This window comes from Sardina pilchardus, chromosome 7 (assembly GCF_963854185.1).
Source record: "Sardina pilchardus chromosome 7, fSarPil1.1, whole genome shotgun sequence".
Classification (NCBI taxonomy): Eukaryota; Metazoa; Chordata; class Actinopteri; order Clupeiformes; family Clupeidae; genus Sardina; species Sardina pilchardus.
In genome coordinates this window covers 20,342,435-20,364,591 of record NC_085000.1, presented here as the reverse complement: position 1 = coordinate 20,364,591, position 22,157 = coordinate 20,342,435, and the positions used below count along the sequence as shown (strand labels likewise).

Below are 22,157 nucleotides of genomic sequence, written 5' to 3'. Positions count from 1 at the left end.
CTGTAAAGCAAAATGTGCCTGCTACCTCCTCATCTGTGAAGGCTAACACAGAGCCAAAGAATGCGATGCCAGAGGGAAAAGTAGTGAAGATGACACCTGCACCCAAGACAGTTGTGGCCAATGCTTCACCACCTGTGGGTAGCCCTGGTTCCAAAGAGCAAAAGACTTCAGACTCTCAGGGCGGGTCAGTTTTTCACTCATTAGGCACAAAAGGCAGAATTTGAATAAAATGCATGTTGACGGTTTGAGTCACCCCCCTGTTTGATGCAGGTATGAGCCAAAACCAGGACTCTCTTCGATGGCTCTGTCACCCCAGCCACAGACGAGTAGTGTGATGGCTCCTGCCACTTCTTCTATGAAGGCTAACACAGTGGCAAAGAATGCAATGCCAGAGGGAAAAGTAGTGAAGATAACACCTGCATCTGCATCTGCATCTGCACCTGTGGCCAATGCTTCACCACCCATCGGCATCCTTGGTTCCAAAGAGCAAAAGACTTCAGACTCTCAGGGCGGGTCAGTTTTTCACTCATTAGGCACAAAATGCAAAATTTCAGCAGTTTACTACGAGTTTTACTATAAATGCATGTTTACTGTTTGATTGATTCACCACCCTCTTTGATGCAGGTATGAGCCAAAACCAGGGCTCTCCACCGTGGCTCTCTCACCCCCGCCACAGACGGCTAGTGTCGGGGCCGGGCCAGACACTACTCCAGCCAAGAGTGATCTGGGTCAGAGGTCAGGTGCTCTTCATTCTGTGTGCAAGTGCATTGTGTCTGAGGTCGAATGTATGCAGGGGACGAATATAAATCAAACATGAACTGAAATGTATAAATCAGTAACCCATCAGATATCATCACAAGTAGTCACATTGTGGCTATTTACAGAAGCCCCCTCCCCTCCCATGCCACTCCCAACACCCAACACACCCAACACACAGCACCCTCAAAGAGCCCTGGTTGTGGCTTGTAGGGAAAAAAATGCTAAAAAGTCTGCTTTTTCCCCCTTTAATCCTGTATTTGATCTCTTCCTTCTTGATAATTGGTCTTAAATCAGGTTAGGCCTGTTTCCAAAGGGTTCAGATACACCAGCCTGACTGTTTCTTGCGAAATCAAACAGCTTGTTTGCCTCTAAGTGTCTTCCGTTAAAAAGGAGACTGCAGACATTGCAGCCAGTATGCAACAAACAAGCAAATACTTTCTGCACTCATTAAATTAAGTAGGCAGCAGAAGGCTTCTGCTTCTTTCTGTTTGTTGCACAATGACAGTAGTCTTTGCGCCCATAGTCTATTTGGGGAGTGTAATTTTTAGTTTGAGACCATGTCAATCGGTGACTGGAATATGCATTTAATACTGAATTGCGTTTCTCTTTGGGGGCAACTTTGCTACGTAATGCTACAATGGAGAGGATTTTTGTTTGGAGTTCTGGGAAGTGGGGTATAATTTAAAAAAAAATATTTCATTTCAAACTGTAATTTTTCACATTTGTTTCATGTCAGATGATTTGGTTAAGATGGTCACTTGGCCTTTTGTTGTATTTCAACTGAGGAAAGGTTGTCATTCATGAAGGAATGGTCTTCTATATTTCATGTCAGACTGCAGAATTCAAAGCCAGCACTAGAGCCTGCCCCTAAATTCACACCTCCTCTGATGAAGACAACAGATCTTTGTTCTGAGAAACCGTTTGCAGCTCCAGCTGATAAAGACTCCAGTGTGGACAAACAGATCAAAACTAGCTCTGCCCAACCGACAGTCTCTGTCAAGTCACCCCCTACAACATCCTCAAAAGGAGCAGGTAAATTGGGACATATGCACATCATCATGTTCATTCCTTTATCTTTGTGATTAAATGTCTCTTGTACATGATGGATTGTGACTTCAGTATATTGGAAGAGGTGATATGTATTTTATTGTCTTGGTATAATGACAGAAAATGTAGCAGCATCTCCATTGAGTCTTGTCCCTCCTAAGAAGACACAACTGGCTGTTCCATCATTCACAGCAGATGCATTGTCCCTCAGACATGACCAAAGCTGTCCAGAACCCTTGAGGTTAGAAAGTCCATGGTGATTCTCATAACTTTACAAACTGTTGTAAAGTTATGCAGGCAGAAGATTTGAATTTGTCTCAAAATATTGAAAAAAAATAATTGAATGAGTTGATTCAATGTGTTTCAATTTTGCAGTGATTTTAGATTACAGAATTTGCAACCCAACACTGACCCAGTGCCTATTAAACTGCCTCTACTGCCGAAGTCCCCAGCAACAGCTCCTGTCTTAGCTCCTACAGTTAGCTCCTTAGTCCCAGCCAGCGACATACAGATCAGAGTGGTTCCAGCTGTGGACGAAAAGACCACCACAACAAAAGACCCTCCCACAACAGTACTGAACGTCATAGGTAAGTGTATATTTGAGTAAGCTACAGTATGTAAGTAATGCTGATTGCAGTGGTGAGTGTAAGTCAGAGGCCTGTGATGGCCTGTGTGACTGGTTACAATGCTGATTGATGTGGAGTGACAGGCTGAGGCAATGTGAGTTTGGTTTGACCTGGTGTGAAGTATCTGGAGCGCTTTAATCCTTTTTCCCTTTGTTGCCTGCAACCCCTGCCCTTTACCAGCACCTGTTCCTTCATTGCCCAACATGGAATGTATTTTAAGTATAAATATAATCACAGGCGTGAGGTTATGTCGATGGTCACTCTATGCCAGTTGTAGATTTGAAGGGCTTTCTAAGGAAGCCTTATCACCACATCATGGCCCAATATGTCAGTATTCTGGTCCATTAAATCACAGTTTTGTCTCCCTTTTGCCATTAAGATGATATTCCTCCTCAGCCTGCCCCCTTCATTCACCGGTGTGTTGCTTTGAAACCCAGTCCTCCATACGATTTCTTCACCGTCCACACCAAAGAGGTCCTGGGCGGGTGAGTTTACTACTCCCTTTTTCTAATTATCCTGTGCATATTATTGGGCACATATTGCCCAACAGTTTTAGGCATCTTGTTCCAAATAGCCCACCCAGAGTGGACAGTGGACCATCCCTTGCTTGTTGATCACAAATCCGGTAGCGTTGAAGTGAACTAGCTGTTTGTCAATGCTTTTAAGTGAGGTATAAGAACGTATGTACACACTTGAAAACCTGCATGAATATGTTTTCATCAGTGCACTTGGAAACATGTTTCTCTCTATTGAGACAGTTACTCATTCAGCAGGTTATACCAACAGTGATCAGAAAGATAAAACAAGGTGTTCTGCATTTCAATGAAATGTCATGCAAATGTCATGTGTTAAGGTCAACCTTGGCAGCACTATCAGGTATACATTCTCCCTTGTAAGACAACCTGTGTTTTGGTACAGTTACAGTCCAGTCCTTTCCCCTACCATATTGGTGTACTAGCATATCCGCTAAACTTTAGTTCAACTTCATTTCCTGGAAAGACATACTTCAAATAATGTCTGCTCTAGTGGTTCCAACAACATTTAACTCCAAACCAGAGGATATAGAATACATTTCATGTCAAGTTAGTGTTATTGTGTTTATTGTGTGACTTTGCATCTGTTATATGTGTCATACTCTTAGACTTGTGGTGGCCTGTTATTAGCCATGGTCTTATGAATAAATCTGAACCGGTAATTGTATAAATTCACTGTGCCGTTACAGGGGACGTTTTGGCAAAGTGCATAAATGTACTGAAACTACCACTGGCTTGAGACTAGCTGCCAAGATCATCAGCACACGAACTGCTAAAGAAAAGGTATATTAATCTGACACTGAACACACTGCTCAAGAAGTGTATTATCAGTTGTGTCAGTTACATTTTTATTTTGGGGTTGAAGGACTGGGAATGCTGTTTTGGATTTGAATTCTTACTCTTGTAAAATGAATCCTGTTAACTTGAGTCAAGATGACTTTAATAGTGTCCTGTCTGTTTGGCAGGAAATGACTATGAATGAAATACAAGTGATGAACCAGCTAAATCATGAAAACATCCTACAGTTGTATGCAGCTTTTGAGGTTAAAAACCAGGTCATCCTCATTGTTGAGTAGTGAGTTAAACCTTTCACTATCCTTTTACCGTTATGATGGTTCTTTTTGTTATTTTTTAGTTCATTATGACCAATGGCACTAACACGTGATTATCTCGCAGTGTTGAGGGTGGGGAGCTATTTGAGAGAATTGTGGATGAGAGTTCACCGCTGACAGAGGTGGATGCAATGCTATTTGTGAAACAAATCTGCGAAGGTGTCCAATACATGCACCAGATGTATGTTCTCCACCTTGATCTGAAGGTGAGATGTGTTACACTAATATTATATTATTACATTGTATTGTCTTTCTCACTGCTTTGTGTCGTTGTCTAAAAACTGCCCGACGGAATTTTTCTTTCTGATACTCACAGCCTGAGAACATCCTCTGTGTGAATCGCACAGGTCATCAAGTGAAGATCATTGACTTTGGGCTGGCCAGGAGGTTTGTGCCTCTGTCACCTCCCCCTCAACATGTCTTAATGAGTTAACGTGGTGCACTCACCCGCCTCTAAGTTTGTGCTGTCAGGCATAAAAGCACTGCGGGTGACAAACTAATACAGTCTCGCTATTTACCCCCACAACGGTAATGGGCTTTACTTGGGTACATGGCTTGCCATTAGAATGAAAGGAATCTATCAAAGTAATGTCTTGGTTTGTTTCTGGTGCTAACTAGTGTATCTTACCATATATTTGGTAATGTGTATATTGAAAAAGCTGTCTGGTTATCTGGCTGAAGCCAGCTGGGTAGAGAGATGAGCATGCACACTTCAGGATGAGCAAATTAGCCTACAAGATAAGCACCCGATACATGCAAGACATACAGAAGTGCAGAGTTACTGGAGGATTATAGTGGGGAGAGCTAGCATTCATTATAATGGTTGTAGTTTAACTTAGTGGGTATACATTGTGCTCTTGAAGTCATTATTACAGAGATTCCTTCATTCTCTCACAGGCCTCTGGAATAAACAAACAAATGAGGTTTGCTTCCAGCAATTAGGAAACACTTTTTCTCCCTAATGAAGCTTTATTATCTCACTGAAATTCTTCAGAATACATTGTGCTGGGTCATTGAAAGTAGTGTGTGGTTATGTTTACTCACTGCTTCATAAAATTTGTGTCTTCCCCTTTTGTACTAGATACAAGCCCCGGGAGAAGCTTCGTGTATCATTTGGGACACCAGAATTTCTGGCCCCAGAGATTGTGAACTTTGACTTTGTCTCCTTCCCCACAGACATGTGGACTCTTGGAGTTATTACCTATATGCTGTGAGTCACATTTTTGGGATATGCAAGACAGTATGGTTTTGATTAGTCTTCAGTTAATGCATTTTATTTCAACGTATTTCACATAGTGTTACACATAGTTTATGAACTTAACTTATATTTTTTTCTTTAGGAAATAGCATTTGTTGGTTTCAAAATGTGCAATCTGATTATTGCATTCTCTTCTTATTATTTTCATTTTACCCAGCATTGCAATTGTTTTGAGGTTGTTTTTTACCATCCTGCCAATCTGCTTTACCTTTACCCCTCAATAGTCTAAGTGGCCTGTCCCCATTCTTGGGTGATGATGACACACAGACTCTCAACAATGTTGTCATGGTCAACTGGTACTTTGATGAGGATGCATTTGAGCACATATCTGCAGAAGCAAAAGACTTCATATCCAACCTGCTCATCAAAGAAAAAAGGTGAGTTTTTGTTTGAGATACTGTGCCATATGTTTGAGTTATTCATTAAAAATGAATAATTGAGCATTGTGTGTGTGCTTGACTGAAAAATGCAAGCTTTTTGTTCCTTGTGTACAGTGGACGATATAGTGCTGCTCAGTGTCTCAAACACCCATGGCTCAACAACATTTCAGAGAAGGCAAAGTGCAGCAATATTGTTCTGAAGTCACAGGTTTCATTGAAGAAATACATGGCCAGAAGACTGTGGAAGGTCTTGTGCTGCCATACACATACGAGACATTCTACCAGAAACTTATATTTTCACTTAAAAAATATTATTCTTGAATCTGAACACTGAGTCATATGAAGATACAGTACCCTCCAGAATTATTGGCACCCTTGGTAAAAGTTGACTAAAAATAGGTCTAAAAATAATCTTTAGGTGATTTATTGTACTCCCACAATGAAAACAATGAGGAAAAATACACCCTGCAAAAGAAGCAAATTTATTCTGAGAAAAAGGAAAATCTCATAAAGAAATAAATGTTTTTAATAAAAACACGTCACTCACAATTATTGGCACCCCTACTTGTAATACCTTCTTAAACCTCCATTTGTCAATAAAACAGCATGTAATATATTTCTCTGACACCCCATAAAGATTGAGAATACAAAGTAAGGGATTTAAGACCATTCATCTTTACAAAACCTCCCCAGATCGTCCAGATTGCTAGGTCCACACTTGTGCATTCTTCTCGTTGACTCATCCCACTGTTTTTCCATGGAGTTTAGATCAGGGGACTGCTATGGCAATGTCTGAAGCTTGATTCTGTGTTCAGTAAACCATATTTGTTTTGATCTGTGCATTTGTTTTGGTTCATTGACCTGATGAATGATCCAATCATGACCAACTTTTAGGGCCTTGGCAGAGATTGTTTGATTTCCTTTGAAAATGTTCAGGTTTTTCTTGGTGTTCATGATGCCATGCACCTTAATTAGGTTCCCAAGGCCTTTGGGAATTAAAACAGCCCCACAATAGCACAGCCCCTCCACCATAATTCTGATTAGGCATGGGGTTCTTTTTAGAATAGTCATTCTTCTATGTACGCCAAAGACACCTTAAGTGTTTTTAGCAAAAGAACATCATTTTATTTTCATCTGACAATAGACCACACTCCCAGACATGTCATGGTACCATTCAGTAACTCCTGCCATTTACATTGTTCATTAAATGACTCTACTGGCTTTAACCTGACATGCTGTCTAAATAATCTATTAGCAGTGAGGTCACTTTTGAAGATTTTTTGGGGGGACTTGGTGACCCCAAGATGATAGCTTTGTCTGTAACTCTCAATAGTGGTTCTTGTGGATTTTTTTGCCTATCATACCATCCTCCATACTGTGCGTGGGAGCAAAATAGCCATGGGTCTTTGTCCAAGCATGTTTGCCACATTTCCAGATGATTAGAACCTTTTAGTCATCATTTTAACTGGAAATATAGGCATTTTCAACAAAATACCTAGTTTCCCTAGACATTCTCTTACTTACAAATGTCAACACAATTTCTTTTTATTTCAATGTAGTGTATTCTCTTGTCTCTCCAATGTTGAAAAATTACTAGAGGATTTAGCCTCTGAGTGACTTCATTTTCATACCATAGTGAAAAAGAACGTCATGAACTACTTCTGAAAGTTCACAGACACTCTGATTTACTTTAAAACGTTGCATTTACATAGGAAAATTCTCCTGTTAAATGTTGTACATAATATGTTTCAGGGGTGCCAATAATTGTGAGCAAGCTGTTTTTGTTAAAAATATTTATTTCTTTATGAGATTTTCCTTTTTCTCAGAATAAATTTGCTTGCCTTGCAGGGTATATTTTCCCTCATTGTTTTCATTGTGGGAGTACAATAAATCACCTAAAGATTATTTTTTATACCTATTTTTAGTCAACTTTTACCAAGGGTGCCAATAATTCTGGAGGGTACTGTAGTCTTAAACTAAACTATAAGGACACCTATTGTGGTGCAATTTCAGGATGTTTCAATTCTTGAATAAAATGTGTTTTGTGAAAATAACCATTACAACTGAGGCTTGACACGATGGGGCCTGACAGTCAGTCAATTTAATGGTCATTTCTCTGCGTGTCAACATGTAAGCAGGGATTTTAGTAGCCTTTTCAGACTACTGTATTTTAGATATAGAATAACGAATTTATTCAAATGTGACAGGGCATGACAAAAACTTAGGGACAGTTGTAAAAAATGTTTGTTTTGTTTTGTTTATTTGTTTGTTTTTCCCAAAACATCAGTCTTTATCACAACAAAACTTTTTTGGATTATACAAGTTTCATTAATTGAAACAATCCCAGGACAGTATAGGTTTTTGGCAGAATGTCCCATACACTTGAATAAAAATAAATCACATTTGTACTTGCATATGCATATGAATGTATAATGTCTGTATTGTTTCTTCAACAGAAAAACTACATTGCTGTTGTTGCGGCCAACAGGTTTAAGAAGATTGCTAGTTCAGGCTGTCTTACATCTCTTGGAATCTGATTTAATTTTATGAAGATAATACCTGGCACCTGAGTGGAGACATACAGTGAAAATATTTGCATTTTTTGTCATTTTAGTTGTCAGTTTAGATGTAAACAATGAACAAATTTGCCAATGTGTCATTATTTTTTGCATTCTGTTTAGGTCCAATTAATAGCCTAAAATAATGGTCTCCAATGTCATTAGGCAGAACAAAAATATATATTTGCACTGTTTAATATAATACATTATATTAAATGTATAAGTAATTTGTGATTATATATTTTGTATTATTATTTGTTCAAAGTTATTGTTTAATGAATAAACAGCATAATCTATTTGGCCTGTTAACAGTGTATGAGAAAGTGTGTTCTATATTTAGCCAAACTTTGACATTGATCCAATAGATAGTTCAAGAAATAAATTATTGTGCATTAAGCATTTTGAGCATACTCCTTTAAAGTTCCAAGCAGCTACACAGAGGCATTGTGGTTAATGTAGTTCTTAATAGCTGCTAGAACTTGCTGTTTAGATCCGATAGATCTACATGCGGGCGAATCAGCCTCATGAAACTGAAACCAAAGTGATACAGGCAGCATACATCGAACCATTCAGAGCCGCAAAGTTCTGAGTAGGTTCCAGTCAATGTGGACCCACTACGGAGTTGCAGTGGTCAGTTTCATGGTTCTGTTTGAAATTCGTGCACCTCGGCTTCCGAAGTATCTTCTTCCATTGGTGAGTTGTGCACCGCGTGTTTGTAGTTCGCAGGTTAGCATAATAGCTAGCTAGCTGGCTAATGTTATCTTGTTAGCTACTTGTTGCTACAAGTACCTTAACATTATGTTAAAATATAATGTTGACAGTAGCCTCTCCGAATACTTTGCTCAAGGCTCCCGAAAAAACTACGTGCATAGTCGCACACAGCCTCCCTTGCACCAACTGCGATTGTAGTTTGGGCACTTTCCAAGGCCAATGAGGTTCATACTTGTTTCCTTATTCACTCATAATCCCGTTGAAATACCCGAGGTTGTCTATCTGTGCCATGAGTATTTCTAGTGCCTCTGAAATAATGGTGCAGCGTTTACAGGCCTTAGCACTGACAATATTCCTGATTACTCATTAATAGCCCAATGTTAGTGTTGGGAGTAAATCCTGCTCAGTTGCATTCGTTGTTATTTTTGCGTTTAGTTACATGCGTGTCAAGATAAACCAACGCAAAGGTCACCTGCAAAATTGATAAGGATAAGGGTACGTTACGGCAGGGGATTCCTCCTCTAAATCACTACACACCATAATTCTGGTGTTACAAGTACAACGCATTTATTTAGTAACTGCTTCAGGTATTGTAAATGACAGATCAGTTGGTGACATGTTCTTTTTCTTGCAGCATTGCTTGGGCAGGGTTTCTATCCTTGAAAAATCACCAAATGCATTTCGTTGATCGAGGATGGATGTGGCCTCACACAACCGGGGTGCAGGGAAAGAGACAGAGGACTTTATGAAGAACAGGCAGGCAGGAGATGCTTTTTCTAAGTTGGCTGAACTGATGGCTCAGGCAGAGCAAAAGCAAGATGGTCGCAACCAAAAGTCTCACCAGCCAGGTGTATCCACTTGTGAAGAGTGTCACCAGGACTTCCCAGATTTGGCAGCACTTGTTCGTCACCAACAGAAATTACATGTCTTGCGGAAGCCTCACCGCTGCAAGGCGTGTGGCCAAGAGTTTGCGCTCCTTTCTACTCTCCAGTTGCATAAGTGCCTCAGCTTAGCCCCAGTCTGCCAGCTGTGCCATGGAAAAGCCCAACGCGGTGCCCCTTGTTCCGCATGCTCCTCTGAGCTGGCAGATCCCAAGGGCCCACAGGAGCAGACCCACCTCTACCGCCATCACCATGACAACAGCCCCTATGCATGTGCTCCCTGTGGTCGTGCTTTCAGCCACAAACAGGAGTTGCTGTACCACCAGCAGGCAGGTGGATGTCAGCCAGCTCCACTCAGTCCCAAAGCTCTGAAATCTTCTACTGTGCCATCTTTCACCCCTGTTCCCACACCAACGCCCTCATATGCGTCTCTTCCCCCATCACCCCCGGAGCCAGGAGCATGCCTGCTTTGTAGACGGGTTTTCCGCTCACCTGCAGGACTGGCTAACCATCGACGGGTCTGGCATCCAAGCCAGTGCGCAAAGAATTCAACTAAACTTTCACAGAAATCGGCAGGGAAAATGAATGGCAAAACGTTGGAGAAAACGTTGGAGAAAACGGTGGAATCAGAATGTGAAAGTGCACCGATCTCTGCAAAGAAAAGCAGTGGGGGCCAGAAGAAGGGGCAGCAGTTCCCCTGCCGCTCATGTGACCGGGTGTTCTCCCAGACCTCCATGCTGCATCAGCACAGGAAAGAGGTGCACCGGCGAGAGAAGAGACCCTGGCGAGAGCACAGGCCATCAGCTAAGAGCACAAGGCAGAGGAAGAAAGGCGAAACATACCCATGCCTCGTCTGTGGCAAAGTGTTCCTCCATCACCTGACGCGTTGGGCACATCTCCGCACCCACAGTGCCCAACAGCTGAACCAGGTAAGAAAGGTTGTGCCAGTAGTGAAGCCATCAAAGATCACCAAGGAAACAAAGGCAGCTGAAAAGAATCCCCCTAGAAAAGCCAAAAAGACTAAATGCAGCCCCACAGCAAAAGCGGACACAAAAAAACAACGGCGAAAGCGAGAGAGCCATGAGGAGGAAGGCGAGTTCCCATGCCCATCTTGTCTTGAGGTTTTCAGCTCTCCAGCTGGCCTCTGCAAGCACGAGGAGGTTCATCAGCCGGCAGAAATGATCAAGAATTGCGGTGTTTGCAAGATGGAAATGACCCCTGTTGAAGGAGGAGCCACTCTGCCTGAACTATTATACCATTGTGTGCCATGCAGGCAGGCTTTCTCCACACTGAACAGCTTCTTGCAGCATTGCCAGATGCATCTCCCCAGTGACAATGACGAGGAAGGATGTGATAGTGATGATTAAGTTCTTCAAGGCTTTAGTGAAGCCACTCCCTGTGTCGTCCCGGGGCTTGGTCATGGTTGGTGATGGAACTGAATACATGAATAGAGGTGAAGTGAGTTATTGAAGACTTTATATGAGGACTTTTTCAGGTTTGCGGAAAAGTATTTGTGTTGTGTAACTGATTATTTTTCCTCCTCCCTCAGTTTACATTTTCTATTAGGGTCTCTCTTTTTTTGTTTTTAAGAAGACCTACACCTGAGCCTTACATTGAACCAAACTGTGCTTACATTTATTTTCTTGATGAGATATTGGGGTACTGCATCAAATATAATTGACACTGTGATTGTTTTCATTCAGAATTGTACAAAAAGATGGTAAAGGTAAAAACAAAATGGCAGGACAATAAAATGAAATATCACACATTTTTGTATTTTGGGTGTCTGCTTTGGACTTATTTGCTTTCTGTGTGCATTGTGCAACGTTCATACATAACATAATAACAGAGTGTGTTCAAGCGTAGTCTTGTAGAAGGATATTTGATAAGGCATCAAGCTGTGCTGTGTGAAGATTCCATACAAGGATAACATAGAAACCGTCATGGTATTGAATGTCTAACATGGTAAGTCTCAACAATGGTATTATGTTTATACGATGAAAGTCCTTTTCATCCTTTGGTTTATGTCCTTGTTTTTGTTTTGTCTTTTTCTTTCATTTCTTGTGTCAGTTTCTGACAGACCATTACACTTGACAAAATTTGATTTCAGTATTGAGGTCCAGCACTGACTTTGATTTTTTTTTTCTGCTTGAATAGTAGAAAAATATGTTGTTTTTTAAAGTTACCTTGCTGAATCATTTGTATTAGAAACTGCACAATAATTTCTGCTGTTTTTCCCACATTACCCTAAACCAAAAGTGATTTGTGATATTCAGGGATATTCCGTCTCAGCAATGAAAGCACTTGTATATGTTCATCACTGTCTGTAAAATTAATGTTTTGTTTGAGAGTGTGTCCTTCAGCAGAATGATTTCAGTATTCATCAGCTGAAATAAATCATATGATCTGGTGATGCCATCACTAATCAATTAGTCTGGAATGATGTTGTCTTCACTCTGTCCAACTGATAGGGCAGTCATGGAATATTTTACGTGATTTTTTGCCGTTTGTGCAAGTGGCTTTCTTACCCATAGACATGTAAACTATAGGTACAGTATGTGTTTCTCCCAAGCATCAAGATTTCCATACCAGCACTGCAGGCGGCAGTATAAATAATTGGAAGCACATACCCTTCCCCGCTCTTTCAAAGTTCCGGAAGTGGGGGAAAGTACACCGGATACTATCACTAGCGTGGGCTTACGATTTGTGAGCGTTTCGAGGCTGAGAAGAAAGCGTGAAAATGAGTAAAGCACATCCACCAGAGTTGAAAAAGTAAGTTTCTCCCTGTTTTCAGTAAACGTGTTCACCTTATGCCATATTTACACTTCCTGGGTTTTATTTCGTTTGGGATTTGTGTCTTAGATTACCGGTAATGACAAAATCGTTCAACTGCTAATTTCCTAGCCTGCTAACGTTAACTCATGTGTTTATAAAACATCATCATTGTGGTCCATTTGAGTCAGCAGGTTAAATACGATGTTAATTGTCTAGGTCATACTTGTACCTATAACGCTAAACTGAAATTAAACTAAACTCCATTCATCCTTTAGGTTCATGGACAAGAAGCTTTCATGTGAGTTACTTTGCATACAAATTTCATTATTGATTCTTTAGGCACTGTTTTCAGGTTGTGGTAGATGCATAATGTGTAACTCCATAGTTATACCCTAGTTCATTAGATGTATCTGCTACACAGTGTTGGTTAACCCTTCACTTTCATAGTTCCATTGTCTCAATTCCTTACGACATGGATGATGTCCTTTCTTTTACTAGTAAAGCTAAATGGAGGACGCCATGTTCAGGGCATATTGCGTGGATTTGACCCATTCATGAACTTGGTGGTGGATGATAGCTTGGAAATGGCACCAGGGGGACAACAGAACAACATTGGCATGGTGGTGAGTATAGGTTTTAGTCAAACAAATGTGAAGTCTATTATTGTCTGGACTCATAATTAATGCACATGTATAAAATCACAAATTATCATGTGCATTACAATGTACAATAATCTATTGTCAAACAGTCAGTGTACACAAAGATCCTTCATTACTGACAAGATAGAGCAACATAATGCATCTCTATGGAAGCAAAATTCGAACAGTTCCTGTCTGTTTAAAGAGGCGTGTCGCAAAGACGTCATAGTGAGATATCGATCTCTGTCAGATTGGCAAGCAGTTCGGTTTGAATGTAACGTTACTTTCTAGGTCTGCTTAAAGGGGGATTTCGCCCCCCTCCCCTTTGCGAATACAGAACGCGGAAATGGATGAACGTTTGCGCCTCTCGCTCCGCTTTAACCCTCTCTGGTGTACATGCATTGATGGGCAATGTGTCATAAGAGTCATTATTGGCCATCTAATGATTTCTTATTCATTCTCTTCATTTGCGCATTTTGCCGATCAAGCATATTTGATGGTGTCTGAAGCTATTTTCACACTCCTACCCTCTCAGAGTCATATGAGCTCAATGATTTTGTTCATGTTTAAATGGTCCTTGTTCTGAACTGTCTATCATTGTCTTTTACCCAACAGGTAATCAGAGGAAACAGCATTATTATGTTGGAGGCGCTGGAAAGAGTATGAGGAGTTTTGGGACCTTGCATCTGTGCAAGACAAAGAACTGAGGAGAATTTTGTTTGTTTGTTTGTTTGTCTGTCTGCGTTTTTCAGTTATTATTTGTTGATATTAGTCAAGTGTTATGAACAGTAACTCTGGGAATCAGGATGGATGGATTTGTTTTTGTAAGCTAATGTTTGAAAGAGAAAAATTAAAATTTCTTTTTGACTGATCATGTGGCTAAATGTTTCATGCATCTATTTAGCAAATAGGGGTGTGAATCTCTCATGTGAAAGACGATACGATTCGCATCTAGATACATTGTCACGATACGATTCAAAAAAAGATACATGTTAATAGCAAACGATTCGGTACGATTCAATTCGATGCGATTCGATGCAATTCGATGCGGTTCAATAATCGAAAGCATTCTGAAAGTTATTTTTCATTGTGCACATTCACTTTACAATTGTGCACATTTTACATGATCAAGTTAATGGTTATCAATAGGACAAACAACTTGATGTATGAACATGACAAAACATTTTATTGTGAAAAGGTGAGGTTTTTCATTTAATATTTTAGTAATGGCACACACTGAGGACACCATAAAGAAATAAACAGAAGAAACACATATCTCTGTATATGCTGCATAAAAAAATTAAAGACCAAAGAGGTGTCGTTACAAAAGAAAATAAAGCAGTGCTTTGCCCTTGGCCTTTTCTCATGTAAAAGAATAAATGATTCTCTGCTTATCTCCCTCAACAATGGAATTCTCTTCTCTGATTGGCTGATGGGGTGGCCATTAACTTCGTATAACCTGCTACCTTTGAAGTAGTTCCCGTATCACACTTGAATATTAATTCGCCAAACTCGTTGCGAAGTTTAAATGAACTGTCACGTTGCATCCAAGCTGAAATACAGACGTGCAGAACCATAGTAACATTGTAGAATATGACGGAGGTGGATTGTAGCTAGTTGGATGCAATGTAGGCTATAAAAGTAGCGATCTTTCAAAGTTAAAGTTAATCAGAATCCTGGGATATGCCCGCTTGACAACGGGAGAGATAGAACCAGAGCCATATAAAGAGACCTTCTCTTTTGAAAAAGCCAAACGACTTCCAAACTTTGGATTTAAGTTTCGCCGGCGCGTTAAATATAGGTTCGGAGTTGTCAGAAATCTTTTCTGAGGAAGACTAGCATCTCATTCCTTCAGGCACGTCCAGGGCACGTTTCGTTGGAATGGATAGAAGAACGTGATAGGCTATGCCATCTTTGACCAATGAGAGGCTGTCATTGTTCTCAAATCAAAATTGGGATGCACACAGCCACGCACCAGGCCAGGAAATCGAGTATTTCATAAGAGACGGTCAAGTCAGAAACGTTTGCGAATGTGAACCGATTTGTTTCTTTTAAATCGAAACAATAACCGATTCATGTCATGAAAAATTCGAAACGAGGCTTGATGCATCGATGTAGTCGTCTTTTACAGGTTAAAAACGAATATCGATATGTATCGGTTATTTTTTACACCCCTATTAGCAAAGCATCATAATTTTTCACCTCAGTTTACACCTCTGCACAGTGTCTGAGATGTAGCCTATTGACTTATGCTTACAAGATGGTGCATACACATGCACATGTTTTGTTGGTTTGGTTTATTTTAGTTCCAGAATGCAAACAGGTGTTTTATAATCTGTGAAAAAGCAAGGTTTGGTGTCAATGTTTTTATTGCAATTTAGCATAGGCGTTGAGGCTAAACAGAAACACTACTGTACTTCCACCGTCACCCAGAGTTCCTACCTCTGCAAAGGCAAGTACTGTATGTCATTATTTGTCTATTTTCCTATGGGAAAATAACATGTGAATTTTGAATTATCGCACCTGTTACTCCTTTGGGGATGAAGTCTGAAATGCAGACATTTTGCTCAACACACTTTTCTCTTTTGCCTTGGAACGGGGTCTGTGATCTTCAGCACGTTAAGATGGCAAACTTTTTTCTCCTACCCCAGAGCTTGCTATAGTTAGTTTTAATCACCCAGATCTTATATGGGCAAAGTTGGAAGTGTATTGGAATGGACATGACCTATTTTTTGGTCTAAAGAAGTGAAAATCTTAACGTGCTGAAGATCACAGAACCCTTTCCAAGGCAGAGAAGAAAAGTGTTCCCACCAAGTTGGGAGCATGGAATTGTCCAAAATCTCTTGATTAATGCAGAGCTCCTTTCACTGGAGCTAAGAGGCCAAGCCCAGCTCGGGGATGCCCCCTTCCTGTTCCAACATGACTGTACACCAGTGCACAAAGTAAGGTCCACTAAGACATGGATGACAGATATTGGTGTGGATGATTAGCCTGCAGAGAGTCCTGACCTCAACCCAATAGAACACTTGGGATGAATTAAGCGGAGACTGAGAGCCAGTCTCCTCGTCCAACATCAGTGTGTAACCTCACAAATGTGTTTCTGAAAGAATGGTCAGAAATGCCCATAAACACACTCCTAAATCTTGCGGAAAGCCTTCCCAGAAGTGTTGAGGCTGTTATAGCTGTAAATGGACCAACGTCATAAACCCTATGGATTAAGAATAGGATGTGAGTGAAGTTCATATGGGGGTCAAGGCAGGTGACCCAAAACTTTTGGCAATAAAGTGTGTGTGTGTGTGTATATAATATGAATGCATTTTTAAATTGATACTATTTTCCCTATTCTGGACGAATGCACTCAATGTGATCATGTTTTGTCTCTGCATGGGAGAGAAGTAAAATCAGATGGATTTCCTATATGTTATTATTCTCCACAAAAAAAAAAAAAATCGGCTGTGAAGGGGTTAACACCACCTCTGGCAGACCAATGAAAAACATTCGATAGAAAAGTTGAGTATAAAGGTTAAAAATCTCAGATCGCGCACACTTTTATTGTGATAGAATTGGCCGGATCCACATCGTCCGCGCTGCGTCAAGGACCTGTGTTTGTTATTGGTCGATCTAGATGTACTGAGGCTATGTGGAAAGTAGTAATGTCGGAGGAGGTTGCAAAGGCGGTGCAGTCCGTTGTGGACAGGGTAAACCAGGCGGCTGCCCGTCGCCCGAAGGTTAGTTCTGCAAAATTAGCAGTGAGATTAGCAGTGGAATTGTCAGAGTTGTAATTCTTGCGAATGGTCCAACGATATTAATTGCACAATTGTCCATCTGTGTGGGCTTTACCTAACCGTTACGTAAGGCAACCTTTGCTCAGTTGCTGACAATAATTATATCAATTTCTGCGATTTCAGCTATAGTAAAGTAATTAACAGTTAATGCATTTGAGTTTTAACGATAGATCTCTATATCATGTTGCATGCTGGATTTGTCTCATGCCTGACGTGAGGGGAAACACTTGCTGTTGCTTCTGCTGACTCTATCGAAATGCCTTAGGCTAGTTCACTTCGCTAGCAATTTGCCATGACAATACCCTTTTACTGTCTATGACAATACCATGTAGTTGACTTTTTCGTTTCTCTTATGGGGGGCGGGTGTCTTTAGAAATGGAGATCATAGTAAATTATATTCGAAATCGACGATAGACACACCAGTATGCTAGCTAGCAGTGCACTGGCACACCAGTCACGAGCCATAAGTTGTGGGTGGGTTGGGAGGGGGCGGGGGGCAGTTATATATCCCTCGGGAGTCACAGCTAGTAATATCGTGACATTTTCGATTACTGTCCTACCAAAGGCTGGATTCATTTGGTCTTCAGAATAATCTCAAATCAACACATTCCAGTGCAACTCACCAGAAGATAAATGCAACATCCACTCTAGATGTTTCATAATAAAAGTCAATGTAATCCTCGATTTTTTTTAATTAACGATCCAACAGGCCAGTCTGTTTGGTGTCAAAGAGACCCATTAGTTTGTGAGAAAGACTAAACTTTAAACCACTTATTGGAATTGGCTATTGGGCCTAATGCAGAACATTAAACCACATATTAGAATATTGGACATAATGCTCTATTCCACGTTCTCTCGAAATGTAGAACTATGTCAAATTCACCTCGTATCATATTTCAGACACTGCCATGTGTACCACCACGTCTTGTTGCTGTGAGCAAGACAAAACCACCCGAGATGGTGGTACAGGCTTACCAACAGGGCCAGCGGAACTTTGGTGAAAATTATGTAAGTCCTTGACTGCCTATGTTTTTATTTTGTGATGTTTTGGGATTTTTGTGATGTCTGAATGATCAGTTTACCTAAAGATTATTTTCTTAACAGTCTTGACTTTGTTTCTTAGGTAAATGAGCTTGTGGAGAAAGCTTCTCATCCCCAGGTAAGGTGTTTTGACTGTGTGGGGAAACAAGCATGGATATTACCTAGCTACAAACAGCTTTTGCTCAAAGTTGTTAATATACTTGGTTGGGTAAACCCTGACCCTTTGTTGATCAGATATCATGTATGAGGGAAACGTGTGTTTATCTGTTTCAGATTTTGTCATCTTGCCCGGAAATTAAGTGGCATTTCATTGGTCACTTACAGAAGAATAATGTCAACAAACTCTTAGGTAATGAGTGTTCTCATGCATTACATGATCTCTGTTGTCTTGCTGCCTCTAAATGCACCAAGATATTGATCTGATGTTTGCATGTGCATGAGGTGGTCACAGTACTCACAGACAGCAAATTAGACTACACAACTACATCTCTCTTTCTTAAAATTACTGTATCTTTAGGTGTCCCCAATCTTTTTATGGTGGAGACGGTAGACTCTGCGAAGTTAGCAGACAAAGTCAACAGTTCCTGGCAAAGGGTACGGGCAGCGAACACCCAGAGGTTAAAGATCATGGTCCAGATTAATACCAGTGGTGAAGATAGTAAGTATTAAGTAGTTGTTATTGGATTGTAATGTGATGCATTGTAGTGCTTTTGATTTATTGTGTATGTTCACTGCAATACATGTCATACAAATGCTGTACTTTTGTAATCTAAATTTAGGCAAACATGGGCTACCACCTGCCGATACAGTGAATACAGTCAAGCATATTGTTTCCAATTGTCCCACCCTCCACTTCGCTGGAATTATGACAATTGGGCGATATGGGTATGACTTAAAAGATGGTCCCAATCCAGACTTTCAGGTATACTTTTCCACATTTCACATAACACACAAGTCAAATTGAGATCATATGTGGCCCAATCTTAGCCTGACGAGCCAGACCCACATCAAGATGTAGGGTCTGGACACTCATCGTAGACAGGGCTCAGTCGGAGGGATGGGATAAACAGTTGTCTTTCAAATTCCCTCCCCGCAATAGGATAACGCTAAACGAATCATCTTCTTGTTTTCAAGTAGCAGGATGCGTAACCTTCCCTCTCCACGCAATAGGATAACGCTAAACGAATCATCTTCTTGTTTTCAAATAGCAGGATGCGTTACCGTCGCAACTTCTGGTCCATGTCAGTCACCATTATGTTAAGCCCTGTGATTGGCCCGCTGGTGCTGGGGGTTCTCAGCTCCCTGGCTCAATGGATCGTGCCTAGACTGCCCCGCCAGCCAAATTACATTTGCTGCCGCTAGGGGCGTCTAGATTTCTAGGCTAGCCCAATCTGGCTAAATTGAGATTAATGGGCAGAGGACATCTTAAAAATGATGTCCTGGATAAATTCATGTCTTGGATAGTGAATTTTTAGCCTGGTCCTACCACACTCTTGTACATTCATAATGTACAGAGAGTCTGGGTCTGCTGTATATTCACAGGTTTTTTCAAGACAAAAATGTGCAGGTCCAATCAGTGAACAGAGGGAGCAGCTGAGAACGATGACATTGAGATTGTGAGCTAGTTTGAGTCTGGGCAGATCCAACAGTTTAAACATCAACAGAGTATCCACATTCAAGGAAGTTCACGCTTGGCAATGGAAAGTGGCCAGACTGCCATCTTTTTCCAATTGACAAACTGAGGAAATCGTGTTTGAAGTTACATGTTACAGGCAGGTACAGGTAGGATTTGTAAGTTGTAAGCCCACTTGAATAATCATTTTTGTAACTTACATTCTTATATTGACTGTGAAGCTTGGCTTCGTCTTTCATATAGTACCAAAAATGGAAAAGTGTTTTTAAAGTAATCAGCCTGTATCTCAAAATCAGAATGTGTGACTTTGTTACATTTTTGCAGATTGGGTCACATATGCTTTTGTTTGAGAGTATTAATATTTGAGTTGAATTCAGATAGGATTTGATCACCTGCAGGATTACATTTTGCTGTTGTTATTTACCTGTAGATGCTGCTGAAATGTCGACAGCAAATATGTGAGAATCTACAGATGCCAGAAGAGGAAGTAGAGCTTAGTATGGGCATGTCAACTGATTTTGAACATGCGGTGAGTTCAGTATTTCCTGTGCAAGTCTTGTTTTAATATTAATATTATGATTATAATTAATATAATATTAATTATTAATATTTAATATTTAATATTATTTATTATTATTTATTAATATTAATATTATTTCTGTATCATGTGAAATCCTATCTACATTGGATGATTTAATTGTTGCTATGGTTCAGTCCTCATAATTGATGCTCTCGTCATATTATAGCCTGGAAAGTCCAGACCCTGGTAATCTTTCAGATTAAGGGTCTGGCCACAAATAATGTAATGGCCCAACTCAAGGGGTGGCATCAAGCATGCATTTGAAATCTCACTGCACGCAATTGGATAACACTGCGAACAATGTTTACTCTGACTGATTCCGCCAACTAATGACCCCCCTGTTTGATTACATATTGCCAAGTAATTTTGGTGAAATACTTTTGGTTTCACAGATTGAAGTGGGCTCCACCAATGTGCGTGTGGGTAGTATTATTTTCGGTAATCGAGAATACCCTAACACTCCAAGTCCAGAGAAGAGGACTAAGGCTGTGACAGAAGAAGCTACCACGAAGTTGGAGCAGCTCACAGTGAAAGAACAATGACCATGCCATAAAGAGCCCAACACACACATACACAGACTGAAACTCATCAAAACACTGACAACCACCACCAACAAAAATGCATCCATCTTGTGTCTTAAAACTGATTTATATTTCACTATACAATCCATTTTTGAGGAAAGTTGTTAAACTTTAAAACAAATAAAGCTTAAACCTTCAAGTGAACCAGCTTTTTTGTTCAGATGCCTCAGCAACGTTTGAGGTCCACAGGAAGGTTGCAGTCTTCAAAAAATGATGCCCCATACATTGTATATAGCATAACTGCATCTGAATCATTTTCCTTTTGTGCCAGTGACAGTTGCAATTCTAACATCCTTACCATATCATTTATAGGTGTTATTCCGTTTCTGTTGCTGTTAGAACTTACTTTTTAAAATACATATGGATTCACTATAGTATATCAAGTGGTGGTAACAGAACTTCTAAAGCATCCTGTCCTCTCTGTGAGTTGACTGAGGAGTTGATAGTCACAGCTAACATGCTTTGATTCTTCTGAGTCAAAGATATGTGGTGTTGATAAGATGTATGTCAACATTTATATATAAAATTTATACTATAATACTGTTCTGTCAAACAGACAAATCTTTGCTTTGAGATTTAAGGACATGAAATAGTATGTGTTTGTCTGGAATTTAATTGTCATTAAAGTAACTGAATAGTCCAGCTGCAGCAGTATATTGTAAATCAAGTTTAAGATTATGCATTTCTCTACTGGTCTTCATTTTGCCACCTTAGAGAATAAGTCAGATAGATGGGTACTGAATTCTGCTCTACTGAAATATGTAGTTCGGTGTCAGGAGGCAGGACAGATTAAAAAACATAGTGAAACTGTTTCCTATGCAACACCATAATAGGTGAGATAATGTAGTTGTATCTTTCAGTGTTATATGTATTTGTATAGGATTTATTTTTTATGCATGTAGGGTTCTTTCATCTACTGTAATACATCATAGGGAAATAAATCACAAGCATTTATCCAGTATTTGGAAATACTCATTGATCAAACATATTAAAGCTAAGCAATGTTTTTATTTTGTTACAAACGTGTATTTCATGATGGGTTGTCAAAGAAACAAGTGAATTATAACTAGAAGGACTTTACATTTCTTTATCTCCACCACGAGGACTTACTGTAGATGTGAGTGAGCGTTTCCTTCATTTGAGTAATTAAATGTGTTCAACTTGAGTCCATGGACCTTGGCATATTTATTGAACCAGCTATTGTGAAATTAAATTAGCCACATTTGCAGAATACAACCAGACAAAAAGACAGCCATGCA

The 22,157-nt window shown here is 40.1% G+C and overlaps 4 protein-coding genes across 4 annotated transcripts; all 4 read left to right on the top strand.

Moving 5' to 3' along the window:
- mylk2 (myosin light chain kinase 2) lies at positions 1–8,582 on the top strand (the record flags this gene model as incomplete). The annotated part of the gene is given in 15 exon segments (XM_062541156.1): positions 1–184; positions 271–513; positions 625–735; positions 1,592–1,791; positions 1,927–2,047; positions 2,182–2,393; positions 2,812–2,917; positions 3,655–3,748; positions 3,931–4,040; positions 4,142–4,283; positions 4,394–4,464; positions 5,159–5,287; positions 5,560–5,712; positions 5,830–5,962; positions 8,172–8,582. Coding segments are annotated over 15 exon segments (2,090 nt in total), but the record flags the coding sequence as incomplete, so codon positions are not given.
- Positions 8,583–8,748: 166 nt separating this feature from the next.
- On the top strand, positions 8,749–12,279 carry si:ch211-148l7.4 (uncharacterized protein LOC563603 homolog). Its single transcript, XM_062541157.1, has 2 exons — positions 8,749–8,966; positions 9,619–12,279. The coding sequence occupies exon 2, from the start codon at positions 9,679–9,681 to the stop codon at positions 11,230–11,232; it is 1,554 nt and encodes a 517-aa protein (XP_062397141.1). The 5' UTR covers positions 8,749–8,966; positions 9,619–9,678; the 3' UTR covers positions 11,233–12,279.
- Positions 12,280–12,501: 222 nt separating this feature from the next.
- snrpg (small nuclear ribonucleoprotein polypeptide G) lies at positions 12,502–14,150 on the top strand. The gene is made up of 4 exons (XM_062542222.1): positions 12,502–12,637; positions 12,916–12,938; positions 13,139–13,263; positions 13,894–14,150. Exons 1-4 carry the CDS (start codon positions 12,606–12,608, stop codon positions 13,942–13,944), a joined length of 231 nt encoding a protein of 76 aa, XP_062398206.1. The 5' UTR covers positions 12,502–12,605; the 3' UTR covers positions 13,945–14,150.
- Positions 14,151–16,823: 2,673 nt separating this feature from the next.
- On the top strand, positions 16,824–21,042 carry plpbp (pyridoxal phosphate binding protein). The gene is made up of 8 exons (XM_062541154.1): positions 16,824–17,006; positions 17,964–18,071; positions 18,187–18,222; positions 18,378–18,453; positions 18,622–18,762; positions 18,884–19,026; positions 20,168–20,266; positions 20,710–21,042. Exons 1-8 carry the CDS (start codon positions 16,917–16,919, stop codon positions 20,857–20,859), a joined length of 843 nt encoding a protein of 280 aa, XP_062397138.1. The 5' UTR covers positions 16,824–16,916; the 3' UTR covers positions 20,860–21,042.
- Positions 21,043–22,157: the final 1,115 nt, after the last annotated feature.

What these genes read in the sequence shown, in the direction of transcription:
- si:ch211-148l7.4 (XM_062541157.1), top strand. Translation starts at nt 9,679, where the DNA reads ATGGATGTGGCCTCACACAACCGGGGTGCAGGGAAAGAGACAGAGGAC.
- plpbp (XM_062541154.1), top strand. Translation starts at nt 16,917, where the DNA reads ATGTGGAAAGTAGTAATGTCGGAGGAGGTTGCAAAGGCGGTGCAGTCC. An exon ending in CGGCTGCCCGTCGCCCGAAG is followed by an intron (nt 17,007 to 17,963) that starts GTTAGTTCTGCA and finishes ATCATATTTCAG; the next exon opens with ACACTGCCATGTGTACCACC. An exon ending in GGAACTTTGGTGAAAATTAT is followed by an intron (nt 18,072 to 18,186) that starts GTAAGTCCTTGA and finishes TTTGTTTCTTAG; the next exon opens with GTAAATGAGCTTGTGGAGAA.
- snrpg (XM_062542222.1), top strand. Translation starts at nt 12,606, where the DNA reads ATGAGTAAAGCACATCCACCAGAGTTGAAAAA. An exon ending in CATGGACAAGAAGCTTTCAT is followed by an intron (nt 12,939 to 13,138) that starts GTGAGTTACTTT and finishes TTCTTTTACTAG; the next exon opens with TAAAGCTAAATGGAGGACGC. An exon ending in AGAACAACATTGGCATGGTG is followed by an intron (nt 13,264 to 13,893) that starts GTGAGTATAGGT and finishes TTTACCCAACAG; the next exon opens with GTAATCAGAGGAAACAGCAT.